At 39.2% G+C, this 16,282-nt stretch overlaps 1 protein-coding gene across 1 annotated transcript; it reads right to left on the reverse strand.

The window, feature by feature from the left end:
* Positions 1–1,030: 1,030 nt before the first annotated feature.
* LOC104548894 (ADP-ribosylation factor-like protein 15) lies at positions 1,031–7,336 on the reverse strand. Its single transcript, XM_010195043.1, has 4 exons — positions 7,292–7,336; positions 5,273–5,417; positions 2,926–2,985; positions 1,031–1,209 (listed from the first exon to the last, which is right to left on the reverse strand). Exons 1-4 carry the CDS (start codon positions 7,334–7,336, stop codon positions 1,031–1,033), a joined length of 429 nt encoding a protein of 142 aa, XP_010193345.1.
* Positions 7,337–16,282: the final 8,946 nt, after the last annotated feature.

The following is a 16,282-nucleotide window of genomic DNA, read 5'->3' on the forward strand; positions in this document are numbered from 1 at the left end:
TATTAACAACAAAAAAAAAGGCCCACTCAGTCCACAAAAAAATGTAACTAGGAAATTTTGAGGTCTGTTTATCATATTGTACATAGCTTTGATAGGCACTGCTTTCATGGCTCCTACTTGTTTTTAGTAAGATAGGCACCAGGTTGCTGTAAAAAGCTAACTGTAGAAAAAGAACAATATTTGTTAAGAACAGTGGGAAGATCACTAACATAGAGTTCTTATTGGAGCTTTCTCAGGACTGATGTTAACTAGATCCACCAGCAGGTGCAAATGATCTCTCTTATCTATGAAATGAGGACACCACGTGATAGAGCCTGGGCTTGGGCACCATCTGAACAGCAGGCCGAGTATGACTGATCGCAAACAGATCTCACTTTCACGCTTTAGGAAGCTCTCTGTGCAACTCACAGCTTGGACAGCTCATCAGGGTCATCTAAAAATTTCATCTGCTAAGTCGTTCTGTAATCTGTTAGACACAGCTATGCCACAGATGGCATTGCATGCACTCCACAACCAGATTTCGCAGAGCTGTCAACTGCCTTTTAGTCAAACCCAGTACAGAGATTTTATTGCTTTGTGTTAGTTTGCCCCGTGAAGATGACTTAGGCTGGCATTTACTTGTGGGATCGTTTTTCTGATGACTGACTAGATGAAATTTTAGCTGCTCTTCCAGGCTATGTTGCTAGTTGCTCAGTACACCCTTCTACCTCCACAGAGCAAAGGAGGACTGTGGTTTCCCATAACTGCAAATTTTAAATTCTAATTAATAGCTTAACATTATTTTATCCCTCCTCCCTCATTTTTCCACAAGACAGATACTGACAACTTTAAATTTTCCATTCAAATTGGATTGCATGACAGTGACTCCCCCTCCTACTCTCTCTTCTTCTGCTCTTAACTTCCAAAATAAGGCAAAACGTTCATGCTTTGTTTAACCATTCTTATTTAAAGTTACTTGTTCTCCAGCTCTCACCTAGACAATTAATTTAGCTGGCCTAAGAGTGTGAATTTATGACTTTGGTCATGAAGCTTAAGAAGGAACAGCAGTGAGGAAGACAATTCCCGTCTCTCTCTTCTGGGCAGCCAGAAACTCGCACATCCCTGACGTTAACCACTTCACTCCTGCTACACACTCAACACATTCTGTCTTAAGTGAAGGTTCAAAGAGGACTACAGAGCATGCTGATTCTTTATGCTTGTGAGAAAGGTCTTTGGGAGAATTACAAAAATGTAACACAAACATAAAACAATAGGTTTTAGTAGATAAAACAGAGAATGTTACTAAAACCTGTAACATGTTGTTAGTATTTATGAACTTGGTAAGAAGAAAAAGAGCAGTTTACACCCAGAATCATTATATTAAATTTGTCCAGGCTCAGTATTTGGCATCTCACTGGTAGTTTCTAAGCCTCCATATACAAGATAGCAATCTGAACTATAAAATACTTATTCTAAAACAACAAGTGTAGGTTATTCATTAGTCTCTAGAACGGACCTATAATCTTGATTTAGACCTGAATAAGTACTTACGTCACAACAGATACCACAACTTCGCATTCTGTTTTGACATTTTTACAACAAACAGCAAAAGACTGAATAAACACACTAATAAATGGTGGTTTCAGGCACTGTCTCTCCAGGCTGGTTAGAACCAAAGAAAAAGCCTTTGCACCTTCTTTACCTGTCTTGAGAATAAACCTCAGTGTTCAGCATCCAAAACTTCAGCAAAACACTGTTAGAGCCTTCTGAACAAGAAATGTTATAATCTGCCCTTTTTTTCCAGTCTTTCCACACTATCCTGTATGTTCATCATACACAATTTCATCACGAGTTCCCTCCAGAGACTCCTGCACCGTAACTGGAAACCATCAAATCTGATTTCTTTCTGTACCATTACTTAGCTGTGTAATATAGAAAGATATTTCCAGTTATCCTGTTTAATAGTATATCCTGAAAGAACGTGGACGAGGGTAGGGCACATCTTCACAGTAATCTGAACTACACACATTATTTTTTGGACTAAATTTTTGGAAGAAAATGGTTGGTTGTTTTTTTTAATTTCTTAGGGAGCAGGAAGGGATTATTGGTATATCAAAATAGAATCAAGTTAACTCCTACTCCAGAGCACTTAAGAGAGGTTTCAACCTTGCTGAAAATCTAATGAACATCCTCAAGATTCATTCTACTACATTTACATAAATAAATAAGATCTACAGAAATCCTAGAATATAAAGAAGACCTATGTGGTTTTTAATTAGAAGAACATCAGATTAAATGAGACTCCACAAGAAGTCTCACTAGGAGACTGTTTTCTTCCTTTTAACAGAGCTGTCTCTTGGCCACTTAAGACTCAGGGTCAGAACTGAGCAGTCAAATAGTTTACCTGTATACAGACTATTAAAAAACTACAAACACAAACCAATGATCCCTACAAAACCCAGCAAAACCAATAAGAGAACAGATCTCAGGGAATATAACTCATTGGAAGTTGGCTGCCTTCACAACACTGTCAGAGGTGCAGCAAGCATGTAGTTTTGCCAAATGTTCAGAGGTACCTGAGCCAGTGCACAGAAGTAAAAGCTTATACGTACAATAAATGCAAGGGAACACGCTTCCTTGATCTGACCCATAAGCCATACTACAATTATGGTTAAGTTTGGACTTCTGTGTAACTTAACCTCTGCAATCCAAGAAATTATGTTAAGGAGACACACCACACTTATCAGCCTTCCACTCCTCCTGCTTTTTATGTTTTGTTCTTTGTAGTCAGAGTTTGTAAAATTTTTCTCAATTTCATCTGCTGTGGTGAAACACAGGTTTTAAATAGTCACACTGATGTATCATTTTTAAATTTACAACACCTAACAGTCTGGTATACGATTTAGACACTGCATGTTTTTATAATCAAATGAATAAATGCTGTACCTCCAAGTTCTTTTACATTCAAGATGGCATTCTGGAATGGCACGGCTTTTATACTAAAACCTAAGAAAAGAAATAAAGAGTATTAGTAAGTCATTTGTTCAAGAGGTCATTTGAAATCAGTCGCATACATGCAGAAAAAGACTACTATTCTTCATCAAGAACCAGGATTTTACATGTGTTTCAATTCTGTTTCAATATGATGTGTAAAAGTATCACTTATAAGGGGGAGTGGGAAATAAATCAGCATGAGCAATGAAATTTGCAGTGATACTGTAAACAGCTGGCACACATAAAATTCAGCACAAAACATCCACCCAGGCCATCTACCATTTGGTAAGGAGTTAGTACAGAATATACCTTTATAAAACAATCTTTTAATCCATGCAGAACTTAAGTTTACATTTCAGACTACCAGTCATATGGTAGAGGGGAAAAAAAAGCTGTAATACTCTACACTTTCCTTCTAACTCTGAGTTAGGCATTGACACCTTCTCCACACAGTGAAGTGCTATGTTAACATTCCCAACCATGCCGCTGTGAAGGCAAGGGATTAACTACTCAGCGCAGAAAAAACCCAGTATTTTCTACTACATATTTTACTTGGTTTACTTACATTTGTATTAAATAAGCTTATGTTCCTGTAATTTAAACAATGACACACTGAAAAACAGTTAGGCTTGCTAAGGGACAATCATAAAATTCAAGCCCATGAACCACAGCTACACTATAAAGCCATGTAACTATATACAAGCTACTCACACAACACTTACTATCTGCTCCCTCAGCAAACCAACCTTAGTAAATCATTGCAGTCACAGAATCAGATTTCTTCCACCTCTATGACCTAATCTGTCCTCTTTCTGAACTCTGCAGTCAGGTATTCCTTTTTCTCACTCCACACATTTGCTTCTGTTTTGGTCTTTTTCTTCTGGCGCTTTTATTTTTGTTGTTTAGTTTGGTTTGGCTGGGGTGTTTTGGGAAGTTTTTTTTGTGCATGTCCTGGTTTGAGCTGGGATAGAGCTAATTTTCTTCCTAACAGCAGCTATAATACTGTGTTCTGGATTTAAGATGAGAATAATGTTGGTAACACACTGATGTTTTGGTTACCGCTGAGCAGTGCTTACACAGAGTCAAGCTCTTTCCTGCTCCTCACACCATCCCACCAGAAAGTGGGCTGGGAGAGCACACCAACTTTAAAGGGGACACACCTGGGACAGCTGGCCCCAGCTGATCAAAGGGATATCCCATACCATATGCTGTTATGCTCTGCATATAAAGCCTGGGGAAGAAGGAGAAAGGGGGGGGATGCTTGGTGTGATGGTGTTTGTATTTCCCATGTAACTGTGAACGTGTGATGGAGCCCCGCTTCCCTGGAGATGGCTGAACACCTGCCTGGCAATGGGGAGTAGCGAATTAATTTCTTATTTTGCTTCGCTTGCATGTGTAGCTTTTGCTTTGCCTATTAAACTGTCTTTATCTCAATCCACAAGTTTTCTTACTAAAAGTAAGTAAGAACTTACTTTACTTACTAAAAGTAAGTAAAACTCTTCCGAAAAAAACCACCAAGGGTGAGTAAGCAAGCAGCTGTGTGGTGCCTAGTTGACAGCTGGGGTTAAGCCACTACAAATCAAAATACCCTTTTCAGTCTTAGGCATTCTGGTTCATCTGTATCAGCAGCATATTCAAATTTTTTGGACTTAAGGTATCTTTTAGCTGTGGCTGTTGTGTCTGTTTTTATGTATCTTCTCAGTGCCACTGAAAACTTACTGTAAACAGACTCTCTGATCTCAGTCTGCCCTTACTACATAAACAAGTTTCTTTGCTGATCTAAAAAGAAAGGATTATTACCAGAAATAGACATTTCCATTACAATTATTTGTTTCATTGCTAGCATAAACCACAAGGTAGTACTGACCAACTATAAGAAAAAATAAATCCCAACTTAAGTTTCAGAGCATCAGCGTGCCACTCTATTTTATAACTTCATTTCTGCCCCTGTAACAAGACTGCTTAAAGACTGCTCAAAAAAAAAAAAACAAAAAAGAAAGAAACTTTTTAATGTGTGTCTACACTGCACTGCTACTGTATGTTTCCAATGGTTCTACTTCATTACAGTACCATGTATGTTTTGACTTTCAACACATTCCAAATTGTATGTTTTCATGGATATTCCCCAATGTATGACCAAACACTGAAAGAGTAGGTAATGGTAGTTTCAAAGCAATCCATTAGGTACTTTCAGCAGTAAGACAACTAAGCTGAAGTTCTCTAGCACCTTTTCTATGTGTTCTGGAAGTTAAGTTTGGGCTACATTACAGCATACCACGGAGTACAGACAGCATCCTACCTGTGGTAGACACTATATTCTCCGGGCTTTCACCGCAAAGCTGTGACAGAAGACTTGTCTTGCCAGAACCTGTGAGGCCTATGCAAACCAAGTCATATTCAGGCCGTGGTGGAGGTGGTCCTTTGCAGCAAAGTGCTCTAAAACACTGCCAGGGTAAGGAAAAACAAACAAAACAAAAGCGAAAGGAAGAAGTTATCTTTTTTTCTCTTGCAAATGTTTACTCAACAAGCTTCTAAAAATCACATTTATAAATTTAAGGGCATCGGAGAGAAGCAAATTATTAGTCCAACTTACTATTTTAGCAAAATCAACTTAATAGACTGAGACCATCTCAACTAAAATCTAGAACAGCTTCATAAGAAAACATAAATACACCTCTTAACTTCTCACCTAAGCCTCATGGAAGTGGCCTGAAGAAAGTGACTTCCATTCCCTGAATAGCATAAGCAGTGGACATACAGACAGGCTTGTGCCCTACTCAGCTTTGGAGGTGGGTGTGCAAGCATTTGCCTCCTGTGCTGATAGGAGGCAATAGCCAGTGTGACCATCAGTGCAGCTCTCAAGCAGGGCAGGCTCTACCTCTTGTCACAGAGTCCTTCCTGGGCTTGCTTCATCACACGTTTCACACTACAGTATCTGCTGTTAAACAGTACAGCTTGTGAAGAAACAAATTTTGCTGGACACAGCTCTAGTCATAAATATGTGGATCTCTCACTTTCCCTGAAGAAACTAATCTCCAAGGAAAGAGAGATTAATTTCTACTTATACTGTGAATTTACCACAATAAAAAGAATAAAAATCTCTCACACAAAGCCTATTTTAGAGTTCTGCTAACATCTCTTTAACAGTATTGCCTAAGTATGCCAAGCTCATCCAAAAGTTCCTCTAAGCCCTTACCAAGGTTTATCAGACTTTTCTTTATCAGCAATATGAAAAAAGTATGTAAAAATCTAAAAACATACCATTCTGGGAAAGCCAGGAAGTTTATATTTAAGGTATTGGGGTACAATTACCTGCTAATGTCCAAAATAGACCTCCACTACCCCAGTATCTGCTACCTTCACATCAGAGGAATGTATCTGCTATAACAAGTGACTCCACATGCACTCAGTGCTGTTTGCTTGCATTTACTCATTTAATAAATTGTAAACTTTAATTGGAATCCTGTTTGAGGCTAAATCATTTATCACACAAGGAAGGGAAAACATGTTTGTGTAATCACTCCTCTTTCATACAGTCTGTGTTTACACAGTCCCAGCTCTTTCTTCCCATCTTAACCACAAACCAATCACTGCATTAGGTAAAGAAATCCAGTCTTTCCATCCTATCTTAATTTGTCTACACAACTACCCAGGATCTCTCATTGAGGATGACTGGAGGAGCAGAGAAACTGAGCAGATGCCTGCAAGGCACTCTTGGAAATGGTGGTATCTGCCTCTGTGAGCAAGTCATCCAAAGAGAACGGGATTACAAAAGGGTATCTCACTGAATGCAGAACTTTCATTGCACTTTTTTCCTATAGATGCTAAGTTGTTATATATGCTGCTGAAAACAGTCTTCATTGGTTTAAAGGAGCAAAATAAAAGTTCAGGGAAAGTTACAAAATTCCTTCAACACCTTTTAAAAATGTGGGAGAAAATATTTTAGGAGTAAAAATACTTATAGCAGTAGTTAAGCTGAACAAAAGCAACAGATTTTTAAAACAAAAGCTTTGCCTCCGTTAATATTTGACTCAAAAAATAGCTTTTTCAAGAAGGTTTACCGTTATATGCTTGTTGTTAGCTAAATGGACTAAACATGCCATATAGCTTTATTCACTGCCATCAGTTACACTTAACCCACAGATGTACAAAGTCACAGCAAATACTCTACTCTGGTACTTAGGCGAGAAAGGCCAATAGAGTTCATTGTACAACACAAGCTCCAAACAGTTTCCACTTAATGGGTATCAGCCTGGAGGCCACAGAAAATTCCTCAAAGCTTGTGAGAGCTCCTGAGGATGTGTATCAGGCCCTTTACAGCCAGTCTTTTAAAAGGATTCGATTTGTCCCCATCAGCACACATCTTTGCGACAACTTCTTGGTGTCATATTGAAAGACATAAAGGAACAGGTGAGCTGGAAGCTTGTGCTTCCCTCTGTCCAGATGCAGTGCTAGTTCTTCTGCAACCAGACCCTACTCTTGCAGCCCTGACTATGTTTAATAACATAGTTCTGTCAAAGAAAATTACTGCCCTTTGCAGAACACATATGGAGGCTCTATGGGTGAGAGAGGGGCTCCGCAGGCTGGTTTTGTGAACTTCAGTATCTCTTTAGTGCAGATTCCTTAAGTCTGGCTTAGTTTGGAGAATCTTTATGTGCTGTTGATTATAAACATATCATCAAAAATCCAGGTCAAACTGCACGTCCAAAGCAGCATACATAGACCCGCCACCCACTCACTCATCCGACACCAGTAAGCACAGTAAGGTATGAAGGCTCCTGAGACAGAGCACATGCAGAACTCCAGAAGACAGGGAAATGGCCCCCTCCACATCACTCTTGTATTTTATTTAAGAAAATTCCTCCATCTTCGTTACGCTCATGACTTTGTCCTTCTGCAAACCTAATTTCCTTCAGTAGGTATTTTTGTCTGGTTGGAATGAAAACAGACTTTAAATACTCTACCTTCAAAAACCTGCTGAAATTTAAGCTGCTGTGTACAGCTTACCACTGACTGACATGAGAAATTCTATGGCCCACTTTAGGGGATATTTGTAATTATATATTTAAATTTTATAAACTTGTTTTGCGATCCTCCTTACTCAAGCTCAATGAACATCTCTTCCAACAGAAACATCACTACACAAACAGCTCAATCACTGCCTTCCTGTTCTCTTAGCAGCTTAAAGTTACCTGGCCTCTAACAAAGTCAGGGCTATTTAAGCATCCATTACAGAGACTAAACCTCTATTGTCACAACTTTGGCAGCTGCACTTAGTAGCTGCACAAGACCTGTGCAGAGCAGAACATTCAGAGGTCACTGACCAAACAAATAAAATTACATCCTCTATACTGCTTTTGATTATGAACAGGAAATGCGCCCTGAAATACTTCATAAACTAGAGCTACACCATTATTTAATATGCCATCATACATTACAGTGAAGTCTGAAACATGCAGAAGTGCAAGAAATGCATTCTAGTAGCTAAAGAAGCCATTCCTGAAATGCAAAACACAAATGTATCAAAAGCACTGAGAGTTTCAATTCACAACTACCTCTCGGTCCTTTCCAAAACCAGCGTACTTTCTACACCATTTGGACAATCCAGTGGGCATAAGAGAAAGTTGAATTAACAGCCTGACTGGTCTCCAAACACTTAACAGGTATGGACCTGGAAGTCTCTTCCAATGATTCCCAAACCTGATTTCCTCGATGAGTGTCCAAAACTGAAGGCTGCCTTTTAGATTTTACAGTACAAACTCTGAACTCAAATTAGGTCACTTAGAGGGAGTGTTGGAGAGCACAGAAAGAAAACACTTGACTACCAAAAAACAGGGTCAAGCAGAGCCTGCTGGCATAGCCACTGAAATGTTGTTTGAGGTAAGGTCACACATTTCAGCCTCACTGCTAGCAACAAAAAAGGAACAACGTTTTTTGGAGCCCTTACATCTTATCAGGGTAAAACCTTACTTTAAAGGGACAGACATGTTGAAGAACGCATCAGTTTTCATTATTTTTGAGAACATTACACAAAACTCTTTTTAGTTGTTTGATGGGGAGAAGAAGGTGGCAAAGAGAGGCAAGCCGGAAGATTCAGAGTTAATCAATGAATCTTTTTTTAATAAACAAGCAGATTTGAAAGTACAGAAAATAAAACAATACAAACAAACAATATAAACAATACATATAAAACAGTACAATTCTCTCAGTATCTTGAGAGAATGTATGCATTTGCCAGTTTTGGAAAAAGGGATGTATTTATCCAGAATACTGTGAGCAATTAGGTGCTGCAGTCTGCAGAATGTGCAATATTCAGCATCACTGTTATTTCACTTTACCTCTACGCATGCACACATGCTGTGCATACATGCATAATCATACACAAGGGCTAAGGGAAGAATTTATCCAGTCCTATTCCTGCTTAAGGACTTCTATTTTCTTTCACTAAGTAGATGACGCCAGTTTTAGGTCGAACAGTAGCTGAGCTGACAATCCTAGACAGTGTCCCTTCAAAGCTCTACAGGGATTTCTTCCAGAAAAAGCATTAAAGACTGTGTCGATAGCAGGGGTGGCCAAACACTTCAGGTATGTGTGCCACTCGGAGATCTCAGACAGAAGCTCTGGGCAGCAAACATCCCTGAATTACTTCTCTCTCCAACACATTACACTGCCTTCGGCCATACTTCTTGTATCCCTTTCCCTTCTAGGGTGAAATACTCCATTATTTCTGCTTTGCTCTGGACCCATCTCCCATCTGTTTCTTTTGTTGCCACTACTTAAATGGGACAAATAGAAGCAAGGGAATTCATGCTTTGTTGATTAAACAAACACACACATGCAAAAAATACCCTAAGTTAGTGCAACACTAACGTTACCAAACCAAGCACTCAGAACTCTTGAAATCCAGAATCGAGGCTGGAAACTCAATCATAAGTCTGCTCCCCTTCACCTCTTGCTTATACTTACAAATATGGTCTCCCTTTACAAGTTATTTTTCAATTAAGATATCTTTGAACAAATAGGCTTCTACTATCCAGCACACGCTTATATCCAGAGTACTGCTTAATCATCTGAAGCTGCTGATGAAATCTCAAGGAGATTACTATTAAAAAATCAAATTTACACAAAGCAGGCTCAATAGATCTCATGTTGTATGAGATCACACAAGTGCAAAGAAATCTCAAACCTTGAAGAGATAATGTGAAAGGTGAGGGAAAAAATGAGGGTAGACAATAATACTACTAAGGATAGGAAACAACTGGGCACAATAGCAGAATAATTGAATGCAGTTTATAAAAAACTCAAGGCACCTGAATGAAATTACACACAGCTAAGCCGGGGGCGGGGGGGAAAGGATATATAGATAAACTGAATTATAAGTGTATGAATACCCTAATGTTAAATTAGTACAATAGAATGTATGCATTCGACCGTGTGAGCTAAAGCTGCAGACACTTCCGTTTCCATGCTGATGTACAGGTGGTTTTACTACTGAAAGAAAAGGGGGGGAGGGGAAATAACTACCAACTCCAAGACATGCAACCAGTGACACTGCTTTCATGTTTTCAAAACATCAGACTGATGAGGTTCATCTTCTACATGACAACAGTAATGAGGACAGACCCTAACAGATTGCTGTTTATTTTTTGGCTAACAACAGAGATAAACAGTAGCAATCGTAATCCTGAAGCGATGTTCAGCAAAGGTGAAAATTGTAAAATCATGAGCAGCCACCTTCTTTGACAGCCCACAACGTCATTAAACAGTGACTACTATACCCCATCCCAATACAGACTAATGATCCAAACTCCAACAGAGGGACCTCATCTCAAGGCCTGCCAGCCCACTGCACCACTGCACAAGGACAAAGTCATCCTTTTGTTTAACCTGGCTAATCTTCCTGAGCACCAGTCACCCACTGCCCAAACCCACAAGCACTCTTCCTCTACATGCGCCTACATGTAATCAATTTTACATCAGCTGGTGCTGCAGGAAGACAGACAAGCATATGGCATTAAAGACAGGATAATATAAAAAGCAACAAATAAATTCTCAATGAAGTGAGGCAGTATTACAGAGCAGAATCCTGGTGATGTCCTGCTTTAAAGAAAACTTACAGGACACCAAAACAGCAGCATATCGTTTGGAGCAGGAATCTCAAATTCTCCAATCAGACCACTAAGAAAAGAAATACATTGGTTGAAATTATTCACCAACCCCTGTCAAAAACTTCTCAGTATCTTGGAGGAGCCACGCGTCAGGAGTCTCAAAAGGAACGATTACACCTCAAAAGACTTTCAATATCCCTACGTGGTCATCAGCTAAACAAGACGTAAGACACAGCTCAAGTACCAAAACCAGACAAATGACACAGCTCTATTCATCCTTGGACACATCTGACAACTCCACTACCAGTGGAGAAGGCTTGGAGGAAATAAGGTCAAGAAGAACGAACCGGCTGACTTCTGACAAGCCAGATATGACACTGCTGTTCAGAATATATCACTTCAAAAGACTTCACAGTCATGATGCATTCTTCCTTTCAGTGACAATAACACAGCTACAGTGGGTTGAATCCTGTCCAAAAGCCAGAACAACTTTTGGATTTCTCAAGAAAATAAAGTCTTCACTATCTCAAGGATAAGAGGTTTCAACTCGGTATTTAAACATCAAGCTGCTGATTGCCACACTGCACAAGGATGAAGGCCAGTATCTTTGTTTGTATAGCAGTTGGGCAGAAGGCAGATTATTTGTTTTATCTGATATCAGATGGACTACTCTGGGGTGAAGGCTTCACTCACAAGTTCAGGGCTTTAGGAACCACAAAAATTCAATAAATGCAGTCAAAAATGCAACTTCCCTGCAAGAAGCTGTAAGGCAATGGAATGCCTTTCACTACTATCAGCTGAAACAAATCACAAAACCTCACATCCAAAACTGAAATCTCTTGAACACTCCTTATAAATGAAAGAAGAGCAAAACCTAACTACAACTCTCTACTCCATTCACACTGTGCTTGAAGACAGTGTGTAGAAAAACAGTATCAAGTTCCAGATGTACTCAGATATTCAGTGCAGCAGTATGGTTTAAGAGCCTACATAAAATAAAACAGCAGATGACTATGATAAACCAATGTTGAGTCAGCAAAAGAGCCAAACACATGCACAGGTGCTGCTCTGAACAGAAGACCACTCACTTCACTGCAGCGTCAAACCAAGCTCCAAGGGGGTTGTCGCTCACTGCGAGGTTTCATCAAGTCTAAAGTTATTGCTCAAGTTGTTTCCTCTCTGCCAGTTTGCTTTCTGTTTGTTTTGCTGCACAAGAGTAACTCAAATCTTTCAACCCATCAGTGCATTCACATTCAACAGCAAGAGACAAAGGCAACAAAAAAGATGAACAAAAGTCTTTGCGAACAGTTTCACAACCTAAGGGAACAAAACCATACTAAAAAAGGCTGAACAATCATTGAAAATATCAGCATATTAAGGCAGTAGCAGCAGCACCAAAATTTGCAAAAGTTAAGGATGCAGCACCTCCTCTTACTTCTGCTTTCGAGCAAGGAGGAAAGCTATACAAATTTTATTTATTTTTTTATACACACACATCTGCCCCTAAAAAAAAAAAAAGCTTTCAGGCTGACTAAAAGTGATCCTTTTACAGTTTCTGAGGCAAATCATAAAAAGCTTTCATATGATTCACGTGTGTTACACGGTGGGTTACAGGACACTTATTCAGCATAGCATGAGTAATTAATTACCTGTGTTCTACAAGTTTATATGGGATCACTAAGAAGCACATACACCACTCACTGTTCTTCAGTTTCTCTAATTAAAGCTGAAAACACATCACCTAAACGCAACAGCACACTTTGTTTCCTCCTTCTCCCTGAAAACTATTTGGTACACAAGGCTCCAGACATCCATATTTGATCTACATGACACACATAGCATTACTTCTGTAATAATATAAAAAACCACTATTTTTGGAAATAGTGCAGTGATATATCCAAATCCCATGCCTAAATTGGTCAAAGAATCTCAAAGAAACAACACTAGAGAAATAGTTCAGGAGCAAACAGAAATCCAGATGTACACTAAATGGAGAGGAAGGTAAATGGAGACTTGCATGATATTCCACATGGTACAAAAAAGAGACTGCTAGGCAAATTCAAAGCACACCAGGAGAATAACAGCCATTGCCAAGCGTGACATAAGATTTCTGCATGTTACAGTAAGATTTATGTGGCACAAAGGTCTCAAAAATTCAACTAAGTTGAAATAAACACAAATACATTAATTTGAAACATAGTTGGAAAAACCACAAGGAATGGCCAAGTATGGCAAACAAGAGAAGCGTGCCCTCCTGCACTGATAGCCTGAAGGTCTCGAGGGGGATTCAGGTGATAGCAGTTATTGGTGATACCAGATCCCTCAGAAAAATAACAAGACCCGAATTATTCCACCCACTCTATCAGTTTCATTACAGAAACACACAAACTCCAGGGAATTTTTTTCACCCAGCTTCAGCCCACTCTTTCAAAGTTGTTGGGCATCATAATTGTAACTAAAAGAAAATAGCTCCGGGGCTGCGTGCGTGTCTCTGAGCACCAAAAGCAAAGGAACCTAGAGACACTCCCAAGTGTTTTTTAAGGGAAAAAGAATAAATACCTAATGTTTACTTAAGGCAATGTTTCCTCTGAGGTTAAGCCCCAGAATATGTCTTGTTCTTTCTTATGAAAGATTTCAAAACTACCATTTGCCATCAAATCTGAGAGAAAAGAGGAGAAATTTCTAAGGACAGCAGATTAGACTTTCTTCTATAAAGTGCAGTCTTACAGAACAAGTTCACTGCTGAGGTAGATTATCAGTATGGGCCAAAGTAAGAAAATCTGTACAGAAAAACAAACAAACAAACATAAAAAACTCCTCCCAAAAAACCCCAAAACAACATAAGGAGAGAAGGACCCATTGACAAAGGAGAAATCTAAGAGAGTTTTAGAATTATTTTGCAAAATACCATAGAGCAAAATCTAACAAAATTATGCTAGTGTGATGGTATATTAAAAAGGAAAGTACAGGTTCAAGTACTAAACCTACCTGCTATGGAGTCTTTGCTATTAATTCTCTCTGTGCTCATATAGTATAAGAAGAGTATCACAGCAAATTTTGGCATTATCCAACCAAGAAGTTATCAAACTAATGAATGATTGCTCTAAAATTATCAGGAGGCAAGGGAAAGAAGATATTAGTAGAGACTGATGCAAAAATGTTACTAAAACAGAAGCAATCTATGCAGTTAATGCTTAAATATCAGGGTGAAAAGCATTACTTGTGTACAGTCTAACAAGAAGTAATGGGAAGACTCAGGTAGAAGGAGGAGGTGGGCTCTTGAAGAACAAGGATAGCTGGATTTTGCAGGTAGTGCAAGTCTTCAGCCAAAAAATTCTTCTTGTAACACTGCAGACTAGACCGCCTTGCAGCACTAGAAAATGGAGTAAGAATTACACCAGCATTGGCGAAGCCACAAGTGGGAGATCCAAGGGGTGTGTACTGTTACCAGTTCATGGTGTTATCGATCTTGGTGTTGAATTTGAAGCATTATATAGTTGCAGGCTATGGATATCTCTTACTCCTTATGCTTCCTATGAATTATTTCACTCCTACATGCCCTTTTCATTTTACTTTCCCAGTACGCTATATTTACAAAAATATGAATCTCTAAGAGGATATCTATTTTTGACCAAAAGACCTATGGAGAATGAAATATGCAGTAACATACACAGGAGCCCCCTTTCCCCCTCATACAGCGTAAGAGTTTTACTTGGCTAGCACAGCATACTACTGCTGTGGGAGGAAACAGCAACAGAAGACCAACGCACACAAAAACACTAATCCAAAATATACAATTAGAGGAAGGCACACAAATTTCAAGTACCATTAAAAATTCTTCAAATTGTAATCAATGAGAGCTTCTTTGAACATAAAACAGCTGATGCATCAATCACACTCTTACTGAATTATGTTTGAGGAACTTCTGCCACTGAAAACAACTCAGGCTCCAACACAGGCATTTTGCATTTCTCCTCTTTCCAGCTGCAAGTTTGGCTTTTTTTCTGGCCTATATAATCTACATCTACCACCAGGCTGCTCAGCTGTCACCAGTCTGTTTGCCGATGAAGACTCTACTGGCTATTTTGTTCATCAGAACTGTCAAATTTGTCACTGTAAGCACACATGGATCAAGGAGTACACCGCCTCTAAACTGTCTCAAAGAGAAACCCAACAGGTGCTGTGCTTGACGTCTGGGGAACACAACTCAATTTGAGATAGGGTTTCTCAGCTGACAGGGAAGGGAACAGATCTTACAGAGCAATGGGTCAACTACAGATATAAGCTGTTTTCATGTGCTTGCACTGTTAAAAGAAAGCAAACCAACAAAACTAAAGAAAATAAAACACAAAACTCCACACAAACACAACACTAATTTGTTCAAAAAAGAACTTCTCATAAATACTGACCAATACATATTCATTTACTTGAGTTATGTGGGGAAAAAAAAGAGAAAAGGTAAAGGATATTTTGCAGATAAATTCTGGACACACTTAGACATCAAGGTGCCTTTAAAAAGCCATAGCTGAATTCCAGCCTTTTGGGGGAAAGTGGGAGCTGGCAAGAACCAGAGTTATTTTTTGTGAAAACAGAGATTATTGTGGCCTTGGCAAAAAAACCAGCCTGCCACACAGCTATGCCTACTCACGGGTATGTCAGTGTGCCTTCTCTGCAGTGCAGACAGCCCAAATCAACAAATTTCTCCTGGTGAAACTACAACCACTATGAAATACTTCAGACCACAGGAAGGTACCACTATGCCAGATTTTTTGTGTGTGTGAGAAAGATCTGCTTTTAGTCTCAGAGCTGCTGAAAGCCTTTTGAGAGGATTCAAATTTTTCTCCTTTGGGGAGGTGCAGCATCTAGACAGCTCTAGCAAACACACACTTTGAAAGGGAGTAGGAGTCTTCAGCCTGAGACCTTGCTGCGTCACCCCTTTCCCAATGCTACTGCTTTCACTGACTATGCTGGGTGTCTGTTTATTCAGATAATTATTACACAATAGTCCCACCAAAATTCTCTTGAGTTAAAAAGCAGCAGGTTGTTACTTAAGAATATACCTTATGTGGGTGAAATACGATCATAAATACAAGTAGAGATAAACTCAACATGCTATTCAGATAACTGCACTCAGCCCTAGGGTGCTCAGTTCCCTCACCTGCTTTAATGCACAGCTGTGAGAGATATAATACTTGTTCTAA

The sequence above is a fragment of the Mesitornis unicolor genome, unplaced genomic scaffold, assembly GCF_000695765.1.
Source record: "Mesitornis unicolor isolate BGI_N332 unplaced genomic scaffold, ASM69576v1 scaffold36961, whole genome shotgun sequence".
In the NCBI taxonomy this organism is placed as follows: Eukaryota; Metazoa; Chordata; class Aves; order Mesitornithiformes; family Mesitornithidae; genus Mesitornis; species Mesitornis unicolor.

Bases quoted from the DNA above. Each gene is read 5' to 3' on its own strand.
- LOC104548894 (XM_010195043.1), bottom strand. From the start codon at position 7,336: ATGTGTGCTGATGGGGACAAATCGAATCCTTTTAAAAGACTGGCT. The intron at 2,986-5,272 runs GTAGGATGCTGT...TTCTTTTCTTAG, and splicing joins GAATATAGTGTCTACCACAG to GTTTTAGTATAAAAGCCGTG. The intron at 1,210-2,925 runs GTACAGCATTTA...ATTCTCCCAAAG, and splicing joins GAATGTAAAAGAACTTGGAG to ACCTTTCTCACAAGCATAAA.